At 38.7% G+C, this 13817-nt stretch overlaps 1 protein-coding gene across 1 annotated transcript; it reads right to left on the bottom strand.

Annotated features, from left to right (window-relative positions):
* Nucleotides 1–391: 391 nt before the first annotated feature.
* On the bottom strand, nucleotides 392–13161 carry usp44 (ubiquitin specific peptidase 44). Its single transcript, XM_055189966.2, has 7 exons — nucleotides 12889–13161; nucleotides 11471–11732; nucleotides 8215–9477; nucleotides 7803–7998; nucleotides 4892–5000; nucleotides 3507–3712; nucleotides 392–1429 (listed from the first exon to the last, which is right to left on the bottom strand). Exons 2-7 carry the CDS (start codon nucleotides 11645–11647, stop codon nucleotides 1299–1301), a joined length of 2082 nt encoding a protein of 693 aa, XP_055045941.2. The 5' UTR covers nucleotides 11648–11732; nucleotides 12889–13161; the 3' UTR covers nucleotides 392–1298.
* Between the last annotated feature and the right edge of the window lie 656 nt (nucleotides 13162–13817).

The raw sequence follows: 13817 nt of genomic DNA, 5'->3' as shown, positions 1-13817 counted from the left end.
ATCCTTCAAAAGTTACACATTGCACCTTTAAAACAATAAATTTGTGCTGATTGAATAAAAAAATTAGGCCTGATTTTTTAATTTCTTGTAAATTAACTATTAAAAATAACCCTGTTTGGCTTTATATCAGATTTATGTTAATATATATAATTTACCCGTCCAGACAGAGTATGAATACAATCTTTGAAATATTAAGTCCAGTGTGTAGATCCAGTGTGTAGATTTTTAACGACAAAAATCGGTTCATTTTAAGGTAATAAAAACAATACAGTTCATTTGGTAAGGTCTTTATACGACACCAATAATATAGTTATGAATATGATATTGCATTTCTGTCAAGATATCATTCTAGAAGTTACACAATGCACCTTTAAAGGAAACAGCCAACAAGTTGTTTAAAAAAATGCAAAAATATTCTTTTATTGAGGTAAATTTCTCTATGAATTGAGGTATCAGTTTGCATAGTTGTACGTGTATACGTCCTCGAAAATGGATTGGAACAACAAGATAAACGAACATAAGTTTAAACTTTGTAAGATGCGAGCAGGTGTGTGTGTGTGTGTGTCACAGAAACACATGCCTTCAACAAAAATAAACAACTAACAGCACACGCACCAAAATGGGGAAAGTATACAGTGTACACTTTATGTCTTCTGCTGGTGAAAACACATTTGACATTTTCCTGTAAAATAGAAAAAGCATGTACCTTAATACCAGGTAAAAAACTACATTTGGATAAGTTGACAGAAAAAATCCTGCATTGTTAAAAATCTTATTTAAAATTGGGTTGACATGGCAGGGCGCTTTAAAAAAACAAAGACAAATACAGATCTGACAATCGAAACATAGTTACTGTGATATGAAGATAGATTCCCTACTTATCTGTTTCTGACTCATCGTTCATACTGATATTTTAAGGCTCTGTACACGTATAAAACTCTCAAGTTTGATTCATGGACAACATTCAGCATTTACACACACACAAACACACACACAGAGAGAGAGAGAGAGAGAGAGAGAGAGAGAGAGAGAGAGAGAGACAGAGGAGAGATGCAATAATGCTTGTGGCTTGGACCGATATCACTTTCTTCATACATACACAGACAAAAAAACGCTGCCTACCAAACTCTGTCAGTTGTATAATTTTAAGGCATGAGTGTTTGTATGACAAAAGCACACTTTACAACCGCTGTACACTAGAATGAAAAGGAGACCTGTGCTAACCATCTCAAAATCTATATCAACAGAATGTACAAAACAAATACAGTTTCTGGGGCTGACGGGCTGCTCAGCAGGGGTCAGAGGTCACTGGCTTTGTTTTTGTCCTGAGAGTTTCGTTGTGTATAGAAAAGAATGTAGGCCTGGGCCTTACAAACTTCCTCCACGGCACACACGCTCAGTTTAGAGTCATTACAGTGGACCCAAAACCCTGAAGAGAAAGAGGGTAAGATGCATTTAATGAGTGTGATGTTGGTATAGTAGTTTTGCAGGCACAGATTCAATTTAAAACCTATAAATAACTTATTGATAGCATATACGGGTGATTCTCACGAAACCATTGAAACACCACGGCACTAATGATTTTAGCTTTAAAATGTGTAATATAGTAACATTAAAAAGCATCAGAATTAACACAATACTGTGTTCTACCTTGCACAATGTGTGATTTCAACATAAGAATTTATAATTGTAAATTTTATCTCATTTTCTGCTGAAATTCTCATTACCGCAATGTGTCCGGCTGTGTTTGAACATGCGTTATGTTGTAATTTAATCAAATTAACACAAAAATATTCAGAAAAAAAATAAATGGATGTTTTGCTAGACTACTTTAGATGACAGAAAAAATGAAGAGTTTGGTTCCAAAACGCAATAAATCCATTTTGACAAATTTCGGTAAAAACGTGTTTTCTATACCGAGAAAGTGACAAGATGAAAACCACTATTTTCTGTTACAAACTTTCACATAGCATCTCTAGGTTATAAAAACATAAAAAATTCAAATCCATAACTTGATTTTCAAAGATTTATTATAAAAACGGATTATTTTTTCCACAAAATGCAATGAATCCATGACAAGTTTTTATTAAAAATGCTATAAATCTATTGAATCAATCGCCTATATAAATGTGCATTCATCTTTGCCATGTTATATTCATTTAGTTGACTAGTTGTACACACTAACTAAAACATTAATGTCATTAATCAAAACACTTACTTTGTGATATTAAGAAGTCATCGGTTAAACTTGACGTCGTCGCTTAACGTTTTTCAAAGCGATCAGCTGTAAAATGTTTTGGTCCTGCTCGATTTTCGTTGACTTTGAGTAAAATTATGAAAGTTTTTCATAAGATCCCCTGGGGTCAATGTGTTATCATGACAGTAACTTGATGCTGTCGGCCCGGCCAAACAAGCACCGGTCTCCCGAGTTCCTCTGCGTAAATTATTAGATGTTGATGGCTTACGTTTCTTTCACGTCACAGAAAACCATCACAGGTTTATCAATGCTATCAAAGTATTATTTTGTTTTTGTTTGTTTGGTGATCACGAAGTACATAGTAGATGAGGAAAACTAGGATTCCGTGTACTCAACGCGCCGCCATTCTTTGTTTACATTGCGCGAGGTGCGCTGTAATCTGTGGAGGAGTGGATTTATGGCATTCTGTAGAAAAGGGGGAGTGGCGTTTATTGCATTTTGGGAAAAAAGGGAGAAAAGATGACAGAATAACACTGCGGAAATTGGATTTTGCATAAAATTAAGAATTTACTTTATAATACTGACCTGATATAATACTGATTCTGGCAGTAACTCATTTTTTTTAAAAATGGCGTTTATTGCGTTTTGGAACCAAACTCTTCATATATTTACTGAATATTCATGTATAATAATAATGAAAAAAAAAAAAGGAAAATGATGTGTCCATGCCTGATGTTCTCATCCTCCGCAACACTTCTTGAGAACAGTTTAAGCACACATACAGAATTTTAATAAAGTTTGATTTTGAGTGACCAAGCACATGGACCAGTTACTTCAAGATGGCTACCAGGTAAGATAATTTTTTTTACAGTTAATTTGAAATATTGTCTTGTCAGAATGCTTACACGACATTTTGATTATCATTACCGCAACAGATGCTTATTAAATGTTAATTTAATTAATAGAAGCATAATACTTTGATTTTAAATGCATGTGCAGAATCTCCAAATTATGTTCTTTCAGGTTCGTCATGTCATTTTGAAAATATGTCAGTGTTGATGTTTTCTGACTGTTGCGGTAATGAGATTTTTTAGGACTAATTTTTTTAATTATGTTACAAAAAGTGTTAAATGATAAGTAAAAGTTTTTAAATGAATGTTCCCATTTACTCCAGACTTTGTTTTTCAATGTCTGGTGGGAAAAAATTTTTTAAGCTATTTTTACATTTTCATTCTTGACATTTTTAAAACCAAGTTTTCGTGAGAATCACCCATACAGTAATTTGAATTATAGATGAACAGTGTTTTACCTCCTTCTGTATTATAACAAAAGGCAGTGTAATGGCCAGAGCCAAATCCCTTCCCATGATGCATCACCACAGCAGAGAGCTGGTAGAGAAAGTGTTGAGGGTGGGGCGAATTGCTGGAGTCCTTGCAACAGTACGGTTCCATGTTTAGCTCCTGCTCGAACTGAACGTGAACGCCGATCTTCTCCCTGTGGTTTCGCCCAGACCACCTGAACATACGCAAATTGTTTTATTAAAATAATAGTTTAGTCAACAATGAAAATTACCCCATTATTTATTCCCTCAAGCCATCTGGTTATCTTTATTTAGACGAACACAGATTTATACTAAAACATTTTTGATGGTAATAATTGGTGCTTCTGATTTGAAGCCCAAAAGAGTCCATCCACATTGGCTCCAGTGGGCCTTGTGGATTATTTCTGTGAAGTATGGATGGACATTTTTGGGCTTCAAATCAGAAGCACCATTTACTGCCACTATAAAGCTTAAAACAGCCAGGAAATTTTCTAATATAACTCTGATTGTTTTTGTCTGAAAAATGATAATCATGTACATTGGGGACATAAATCAAGGGGTAATTTTCATTGTATACCTTTAAAGAACACTTTTTCATTGTATGTAGTAGTACCTGATACTTTTTTTAGTACCACCTCGGTTGGGGCTCCAAATGATCTGAGCTGATACTAAAATGTGACGTGAAAACACTGTAGATCACCGATTGGTCCGAGAGAATCGTGACGAGCTTCATGCTAAACGCAAGATTAGCTTTACCTTGTGCGTGCGCTGTCTCGAGTAAACCTGTTTTCTGTGCTTTGCTGCAAGTTCCCAAACTCTCTTTTAGCAATGAAAAACATGCACAGATTTTTCCCGACTTGCACTTTGTGGCGGCATTTTCACGATGCGCACGTTCACATATGCTAAAGTGCAACTTAAAAGATGGGAATGCTAACCAAGCTAAAGTGAGGTGAGCTGACCCAAACCAAACCAAACCTTGGGGTATTATGCAATGGAAAAGCACCATTAGAAAAATTTTAATGGTAGTAAATGGTGCTTCTGATTTGAAGCCCAAAAAAGTTCATCCACACGGCTCCAGTGGGTTAATAAAGGCCGTGTGGATTACTTCTGTTGGACATTTTTTGGGCTTCAAATCAGAAGCACCATTTACTACCATTATAAAGCTTAAAACAGCCAGGACATTTTCTAATATAAATCTGATTGTGTTCGTCTGAAAAAAGATAATCATATACATTGAGGACGTAAATCATGGGGTAATTTTTATTGTTTGCTGAACTATCCCTTTAAGATATCAATGACAAACTCAACAATTCCTGCTCATGTTTTTAAATGTACGTGTATGTAAATATGAAATGTAAATCTATGATAAGTACCTGAAGCGTTTGAGGTGCAGTCGGAGAACCTGAGGCAGTTTGTGGACCATGAGCTGTTTCTGTGCTTCAGTTAAGACCACCTGCTTTGAACAAAATCGTCGCCGCTTGCCTTAAAGAGACAGAGAGAAAGATTTCATTTAAAGGGATACTTCACCGATTTAGCATTCAGCTTTGTATCTGTAGAAACCCGGCAGTATTACTGAATGACCATGTTTCCCTCCCTCATTTCCCCCTGAGAGGAGAGATATCTGCATTTTGGTTCTGCAAAAAAGTCCTCCGATGATGTAATATGACGATTTTTGCATCATCGGAGGACTTTTTTGCAGAACCAAAATGCAGATATCTCTCCTCTCAGGGGGAAATGATGGAGGGAAACATGGTCATTCAGTAATACTGCCGGGTTTCTACAGATACAAAGCTGAATGCTAAATCGGTGAAGTATCCCTTTAAGGGTTTGTTTAATTTGAGTTGTTTTGTCTTTTAAAGGATTACTTCACTTTCATAAAAAATCCTAATTATTAATTCCCATATCATCCAAGTTTTTTTTTTTTTTAAGTTATATTTTTGGGCCATTTTGCCTTTATTAGATAGACAGTGATTAAGGAGATTACAGGAAAGTATAGGGTGGAGAGAGGGGTATGGGATTGGCAAAGGACCTCGAGCCGGGATTCGAACTCGGGTCGCCAGAAGTGCATCTGCACCATGTGTCGGAGCACCGTCCACTACACCATCGGCTCCGACTCATCCAAGATTTTTATGTCTTACTTTCTTCAATCAAGAAGAAATTAAGTTTTTTGAGGAAAACATTCCAGAATTTTTCTCCACGTAGTGCACCTCAACGATTTGCAGTTTCAATGCAGTATAAAATTGCAGTTTCAGTGCAGCTTCAAATGGCTGTAAACGATCCCAACCGAGGCATAAGGGTCTTATCTAGCAAAACCATCATCAATAAAAAAAAGTGCTTTTTAACAACTTTTCGTCTTGCACTAGCTGTGTGATGCGGCAGCTTTCGGCGTAATTACATAATACATAAGGTCACGTTGGCGCATCACACAGCTACAAGACGAGAAGTTGTCAAGTTGTTAAAAAGCACTTTTTTCCGAAAATGATGATCGATTTGCTAGATAAGACCCTTGTGATGCACCAGCGTGACCTTATGTATTATGTAACCACGTTGAAAGGTCACGCATGACGTATGCAGTGTTTACAAAGTGTGGAGAAAGAGTGACGTTCTGATGTTTTTATATGTGAAATGATACTAATTAATGTCTTTGTGTCGCTAGTGTGCGTTTCACATATGTAACGTTATTACATAATACGTAAGGTCGCGCTGCACATCAAATGGCTGGTGCAAGATGAAAAGTTGTGGTCTAAAAGTACTTATTTTTTGGTAGGTTATCACATTTTGAAAAATGCTAACGGTAGCCGACTAGCCGCCATCCAAAGTCACGCCTCTTTCAAAACATGAACAAGCACAGATCAGACGGTCACATCTCATGTCTCATTCACCAGTGACAGATTTTTGCAGTACAAAGTGAATAACATTACCAAAATAGCCAACATAAACAACTGGTTTACATCAGAATTAGTAAAAGCACACTTTCAGTTGTGTAGACGTAAAAACTATATCGTTACGCTAATCCGTAAACAAACACAAATTATAAGCAACACAATGTTTCATCAAAGTAGAATATCTGAATCCATCTCAATACAAACATATCGCGTACCTACCTTACCAAAATAAACAGTGCAACGACCCTTTCAGACCATTTGCCTCCTGCAGCTGTTTGCATCTCGTGGTAAAGCAGTAAAGTTACAGATGTTCATTTGGGATTTTGCTCTTTGCTGATCCAGACAGTTTTTGCTCTTGTTGTTATAAAAGATGTCTTTCGTTGTGTGGCTCCAGTGCAGGTTGTCAATTTGTTTACAGACGGTAGTTGAGGGCACGTGAACGCGCCGATGACGTATGTGTCTGCGTGAACAAGCTGCGCGGTGGCATTCAAATTACGCTTACGGATGAGGGACAAAAAAGGCAACGTCCGTTTGGCCCGAGATCTATGATTGGTTGAAAATGTTTTGGTCCTACGCCTTTCACAGTTGACATAAATTTCTACACATACATTTAAACAACTAAACATAGTGATTGCTATCAGGAAGTGAGGAGACTTTTAACCAGCATAACTAAAAATGTTTCTGGATTAAATGAGATACCCTGCCTTTAAAGCTGCGTTGAGGTCCACTAAAGTATATACAAAAAAATTCCTCAAAAAAAATTTAATTTCTTCTCGACTGAACAAAGAAAGACACAAAGATCTTGAATGACATGATGTGGGTGAGTAATTTATCAAGATTTTTTTATGAAAGTGGAGTAATCCTTTAAAGTAATTAAGCTCAGAAAGAAGAGACAAAGGAAGTGTTTTCTTACATCAGCATGAGGACATATCCTGCTGGTTATGCAAAAAACATGGCCATGATTTAGGGATGCACGACATATCGGCCGACTTATCAATATCAGCCGATAACTGCTTATTTTTAATATTATCGGTTATCGGTCTGATAGCAAAATTAGGCCGATAAATGATGGATTATTTTGGTTTGTTAAACCACTTCACTTGCTCATTGCTGGCCATGTGGAGTTTTGATTGGTGCTTTCTGTGACATGGCACGAAGATGACACATGTTGTGGGCTTAAGAAGAGTATGCTAGTCTAGCCCAAAGACAAGATGTCCACGGTCTGGGATTTTTTCATTATGAAATTAATATGAATATTTATCGGCCTATATATATACACCGGTTATCGGCCCCCAAATATAAAGAGTTATCAGTTATCGGTATCGGCCAAAATGTCCATATCGGTGCATCCCTACCATGATTATAGGCTTATTGTGTGTTTGTGGGGTATTCAACTCACTGTTGCAGTGGTCACAGGCATATATTTCTCCCTCCAAAGCCTCTGTCTCTGTAAACTTAGCAAGCATCTCCGTCAACCCACATGGAACCTGTGCGGCATCCTTACTGTTGCTGTGGTAACGCTCTGGAAACTCCAAAGAAAGATCCCAGAATGGCTCTATTGTGTTTGAGCGATAATCACACGCTAAACACCTCACCTACAGGACAAGAGAGAAGGATTTGCATCAAAAAATTTTCCAGGCTTAAAGATTTTTTTAATGTCTCAAATCACACCATTGAGTACTGAGGTTTGTTACAACCATACTAACAAGAATGTTCACTTTATAATGCATTGGACAAACATTTACATACAAATACCCTAAGTGTGTGTGCCCTATTATTGGCTGATTTGATCATGTGCATGCATTTGTCACCTGACTGAGCAGCTGGCCGTGAAAGATGGTGTTGACCACGCTGAGCACCTGTTTAATAAGGTGTCTCTGATTGGCCGGCACGGTGGCAGGCGTTAGTGTTCTGGTCCGTTCCAGCTCATGCTGGACTTTATCTAAAAGTTCACAAAGAAATTCCTGCGCATCCTGCTGCGCGTAACCTCGAAACGCCGGGATCAGCTGCCACACGGAGTGCAGCATTGCGAACGGAGACACCAGGGCCCACTTTCCTGACCACATCACTTGAAACAGCGTGTGTAACTCGTGACAAAGCGAGATGTGTTTGGAGCTCGGCTCCTTGGGTTGGATGAGCTCCATGTTGCGTGATCGCGAGGCCCCGCCGCTGAGTCCCGACCCCTGGTTGGTGCCTTTCGGCTGGGTCACGCGCTGAGAGGAGAGTCCTAACTTGCGGCTCACGGCAGAGGCTAGCAGTTCAAGTGCCTGATTCAGGTCCAGTCTCAAAAAGCACTCCCGAAATACATGTAAGTGACTCAAAACCTGCAGTATAGAGTTCATGTAGCACGTATTGCCGAGGTTGCGCAAACCCGTCACTCCTGGTGTGACGGTGGGTCGGCGTTTGATTGGCGAATCACCCGTTTTAGGTGGTGGTGGCCGCCGAGGTCTTTTGGCTTTCGCTGATGTACGCCGAGGCTTTCTATCTTTAGCAGTTCGTGAAGTACTGACGGAGATTCGAGCAGGGGCAGATCTGCGGCTCGTGGATTTGGTGTTTATGGTCGATGCTGGTGTGGACACCACAGAAGTAGCCTTAAGGCTCTGCCGCCGAATTCGATGGCTTTTCCTTGGAGGTGCGCTTTCAAGCTCCTCTCGGAGTTGACGTTTGAGTTTCCGCCTTCTCTCGCGCGCCTCCCTCTTTCTCTCCTCCTCTTCCTCCTGTTGCCGTTCCTCTTCCAAACGCTTCTTCCCCCGTTCAGTTTGCACAAACCACAAGCGGAACACACGACCAATGAGTGCGCGTCGGCGATGCCAAAGTGCCGTGAACATGCGGTCCTCATCACGCAGCTGAAGCTCTTGCGTGCTGGGTGACAGCTGGTCGCCCGTGGCGGCCGATGAGCGTAGAGTACGGCCACTGCGTGTGGTTACTTCATAGCACTGGCTTTTAATGGCACTTAGCGTGCTACGCAGCAGCTTTAAGTCACCCGTTGCATTATCGTTCAGCACGTAGTCGTCACACAAGTAGCAGTACACATACAATTCATTTACCTCCAGGGCCAGAGGGTGGTGCTGCTCCTGTATAAATAAAATTACCAAATATTTAGATATGACTCTGTTGTATGACGTCAAACGATCTTATCTGCCTTTGGTCAAACTCACGGCATCTGTTAGGCCAATGTTGCTATGCTTTAAAAGCAAGTGTTTTTATTGGACACCAAATAATAAAATCATTCAAATCGGTCATAAAAACAATATACATATGTGAACCCAGTCTGTATAACCCAGCAGAAGTCTTTTTTGTGATATACTGTACTGTTTTCTAAACAAAATCATATCCTTATGTATAGGGATTATGCATTCTATGAAAATATATAACCTTAAATATTGATTAAGTAAGGGGGTTTTCACACCTGCCTTGTTTAGTTCAATTGAATCGTACCAGAGTTCGATTGCTCAGTTGGTGCAGTTCGTTTGGGCAGGTGAGAATGCAGCAATCGAAGTCTGGTGCGCACCAAAAGCGGACCAAACAAGCAGACCGAGACCAGCTTGCAGAGGTGGTCTCGGTACACTTTCAAATGAACTGTAGAGCGGTTCGTTTGTGGTGAGAACACGATCCGAGATCGAACCGACCTAACTGCAAAAGTACTGCGCATTTCTAAACCAGCTGCCGTAGTCAACTGCGCAGTGCATTATCGGATGAGGAAGTGTTTGTTGACCGTTTCTATTAGCAATATTAGCACAATGACAAATCGCGGACATACCTGGAGTTGCGAGGAGGTGCGGGCGTTTGTAGTGCATTAAACCGTTGTTTTCAAGCCGCATCCGCGATTCATTCTGAAAATGAACAGTTTGTCTAGAGTGCTGTATACAAACTATGTATAACAACCACGGAGACATAATTACAGCGCACAGCCGTCTGTCCATGGTGTCTGCTGTATTATCCTTCTTTTGTTTACTTCCGGGCGTTCCGTTGGAATTTGCTGCACGTTGATTTTGACCAATCGTGAAGCCGTTTAGGAAATACGTTCAAATACATGTGGCCAATGAGTGATGTTGATCTTATCACATGACAGAATTTTGGTTCGTTTCAATAAAACGTGGCGATTTTTTAAGCGGATAAAAAATGAGAACTATATTCTATGGCTGAAGAGCACTTAGTTTGCAGCAGTTCGACCTCAGCGTGCAGAAACATCATCACTTCTGACTACTCCCCCTCTCGTTCAAACTTCCATAAATATTACTGCACCCGAGTTCGAAGGGCTGCAAACTAAGTGCTCCTCCGCCATACAATATAGTTCTCATTTTTATACATTTAAAAAAACGCCACGTTTTATTTTGTGCCACCATAATTATTCATGTAACTACTCATGTAAACAGTCTCCAAATAGGTAAAACATGGAAGTGTTTGGTGGCTTCTAAATTCATCCCTGTTTGGATCCTAAGGAATGAATGGGGCTAGTCTAAATGCTAACACATTCACGACGCGCTGTACAAAGATTAAAAGTGCACACATTGACAAAAGATAGGTAAGCATTAACTTGTCTAAGTTGAGACAAGAACACAGCAAAACACTGAAAAACTGTGGTGTTTTCCTTTAAGTTTAGGTATTGGTAGGAATTAAGGATGCAGAATAAGATTTTGCAAAATAAGGTTTTGCAGAATCAGGCATTAATATGTGCTTTTTAAGTATTAATAAACAGCCAGTATCTTGGTAATATTAATGCTAATAACTAACCAGTTAATGAAAATTGGAAACAACAAGTGTTATCATTTTCTTATTTACTCACCAAAGTACTAAAAGTGAGAAGTATACATAAAAAACATGCTTTTTAATGTTAATGTTAAATCCACTATTGTATTATATATAATTGTTCTTCAGTCCACACACAGTATTTAGTTCAATTACATCAGAAGTAACTGTAATTAAATTACTGGAAAAATAAGAGTAATCCCTTACTTTACTTTTTAAAGCAAAAAGTAATTAAATTACAGTAACTAATGACCTATTAACAAGTTACACCCAACACTGATCACATATAATTTCAACCACGCTGTTAAATGAACAAACCTTAAAGTGCTGAAGTGCGTGCTCCTCTATGAACCGTCCACATGCTACATGTGAACAGCTGAGACAAGCCCACACAGACTCTGTGGTGTTGCAATCCACACAGTGCCATTTCTGCGGGTTCAGGATGGAGTGGTCCTGCGCGAGCCTTAAGCGACCCACATGCTTACACCTGTCCATCACAGTGAGTCACTGCCCCCCTTACATCACCATGGTGACGGCCGACAGCAATGAAACCAGGTCCTGCCAAGGCATGATGGTTAATCTGTAATACAAAGGTTGAGAAGAGTATTGATGGTATACTTAATATACTTAAGGGTAGTTTATTGTACTGTAACTGACTGTTTACATTTATTCTATTGTTGTGTTAAACACCAATTCTGTAATGAACTGGAGGACAGTACGACATATAGAAGATCTTAGATCTATTACTGTCTATTGCACAAAAAATACTGCAGGCACGATACCTTAAAAATAACATGGTAGTACCAAAGTACATGAACACTAAAAACCATGGTATTACTATGTTACTCTGTTTAAACTGACTGATCACCATATTCAAATACCACAGTATTTACGGCTCATTAAAAATACACACGCCGCAGTATTTATCCTGGCATCCAATGATAACATCTCTTAAACATGTTAGCACTACCCTTTTTAAAAAACACAAATGCCTGAAACCAAACTAACACATTTCAAAAGGTCAAACTTTAAAACATACCCATGCTATTGTAAACATCAGCAATTTACTAGTCTAGCGTGTAAACAACCCGGCTTAAGCAAGTGCGTGTCCCTTATTTAGCACCAGAGACGCCTGGTTATCTGTGTCAGGACCAAAATAACATCTCTGTTGCTTTGGGACCCACGTGTGTTTAACAAAAACAAACCAATCGCCCTTGAAATTAATCAAGTTTGTTGACATTAACTTACTAACATTAAAAAAAGATCTAAATAGCAACTATGCTAGTGCCCTTGTGGAAACAACCAGTGCTCGCCCGCACCACTCTAGATTTTCTCTAAAGTTAGGATGAAACGAGGGAAGATAACGTGGTAATTTCATTTTAACTACGTAACGTTATAATTTTTTTTTGACTTTGAATGTAATTGGGCGCGCTATTGATGAATGCTAGCTGTGAACTGTTTGTCCTGTCCGTGCCTACCCAATTTCAAAGAGCTAACCTGGTTAGCAGCAGCTTGGCCCATCTACGATCAACTAGTTTGGTGTCTTTTATCAGCCTGATACCGGAGAAAGTTAACCAGCACACGGGGTGCTAGTGTGCTAATGCTAAAATCTCACAGCAGCAAAGTGAGTACAACGTGTTTGGCAACTAAAATTCACTGGTCATGTTTTATTCCCACCGCTAATGTGAACCCGGTATGACCATAGAGGTTTGACAACTGCGATTTTTTTTACTAACCTGTTTTTCCGTCAAGCGCTGGTTACTTGTAGGGCACAACAGCGAGCGCCATCTTGTCTGTACACTTGTCGCGTGGAGTGTCCCTCTGTGACGTCACGCCGGAGAGGACACACGAGGTGCCGCTGAGTACAGACCCCTCTAATAATTTACTGAGATTACCGGCTAAAATCTCAACGTTCAATAGAGGAAATTAGTAAACGTTTAAACTGGTGCTATCTAGTTAATGTACTTTCGTGTGTATGACTGCTTTTTACGTGTCAGCCCGAGCCACCGCAACAGTTGCACAACCTCACACTGTCACACATCCTCATGTCCATGCAGGGGAATGTAGTCTGATCACATCTGTTAAAATGAATATAAATATTATCTGGCATAGCAAAAATAAAATACTGAGAGGTAATACTGGATACTTCAAAAGCATATGTATTGTATATAAGTCATTTTATTAATACTTTTTTATAGTTGAACCGAGGGATGCGTATTTTCTTTAACAATAAATCCTGTGTAAGATATTAAAAACATAAAAAAACTAATCTTTATTTCTGATAAAAAAAAGAAAGAAAGGCAATTAAATACTTATATTTTATAATATTAATATGTATTATTTTTGGCGTAACTGCGTTGGATTTCAAACATCACTCTCGCATGCTGATCTCAGACCAGAGATCAGTATAGTGTTTTTTTATTCAGAAATGTCATATGAAATAAAAGTTAGCATATATAACATAAAATGTATTAACAATACATCCAAATTAATCTGAACAAATGGAAGAGAAGAGAGAAAGGAGGAAAAAAGACAGAAAAAAATCTAGTTAGTACATGAAAGAACTCATCATATTTCTTCAAAAAATAAATACATTTTTTGTTATTAATTAGTCTTCCTGATTTAATTAAATGTTCTACTTCACATAAGGCATCTATAAAAGTAG

The sequence above is a fragment of the Misgurnus anguillicaudatus genome, chromosome 1 (assembly GCF_027580225.2).
Source record: "Misgurnus anguillicaudatus chromosome 1, ASM2758022v2, whole genome shotgun sequence".
Classification (NCBI taxonomy): domain Eukaryota; kingdom Metazoa; phylum Chordata; class Actinopteri; order Cypriniformes; family Cobitidae; genus Misgurnus; species Misgurnus anguillicaudatus.
This window is presented reverse-complemented; position numbering and strand designations above follow the sequence as displayed.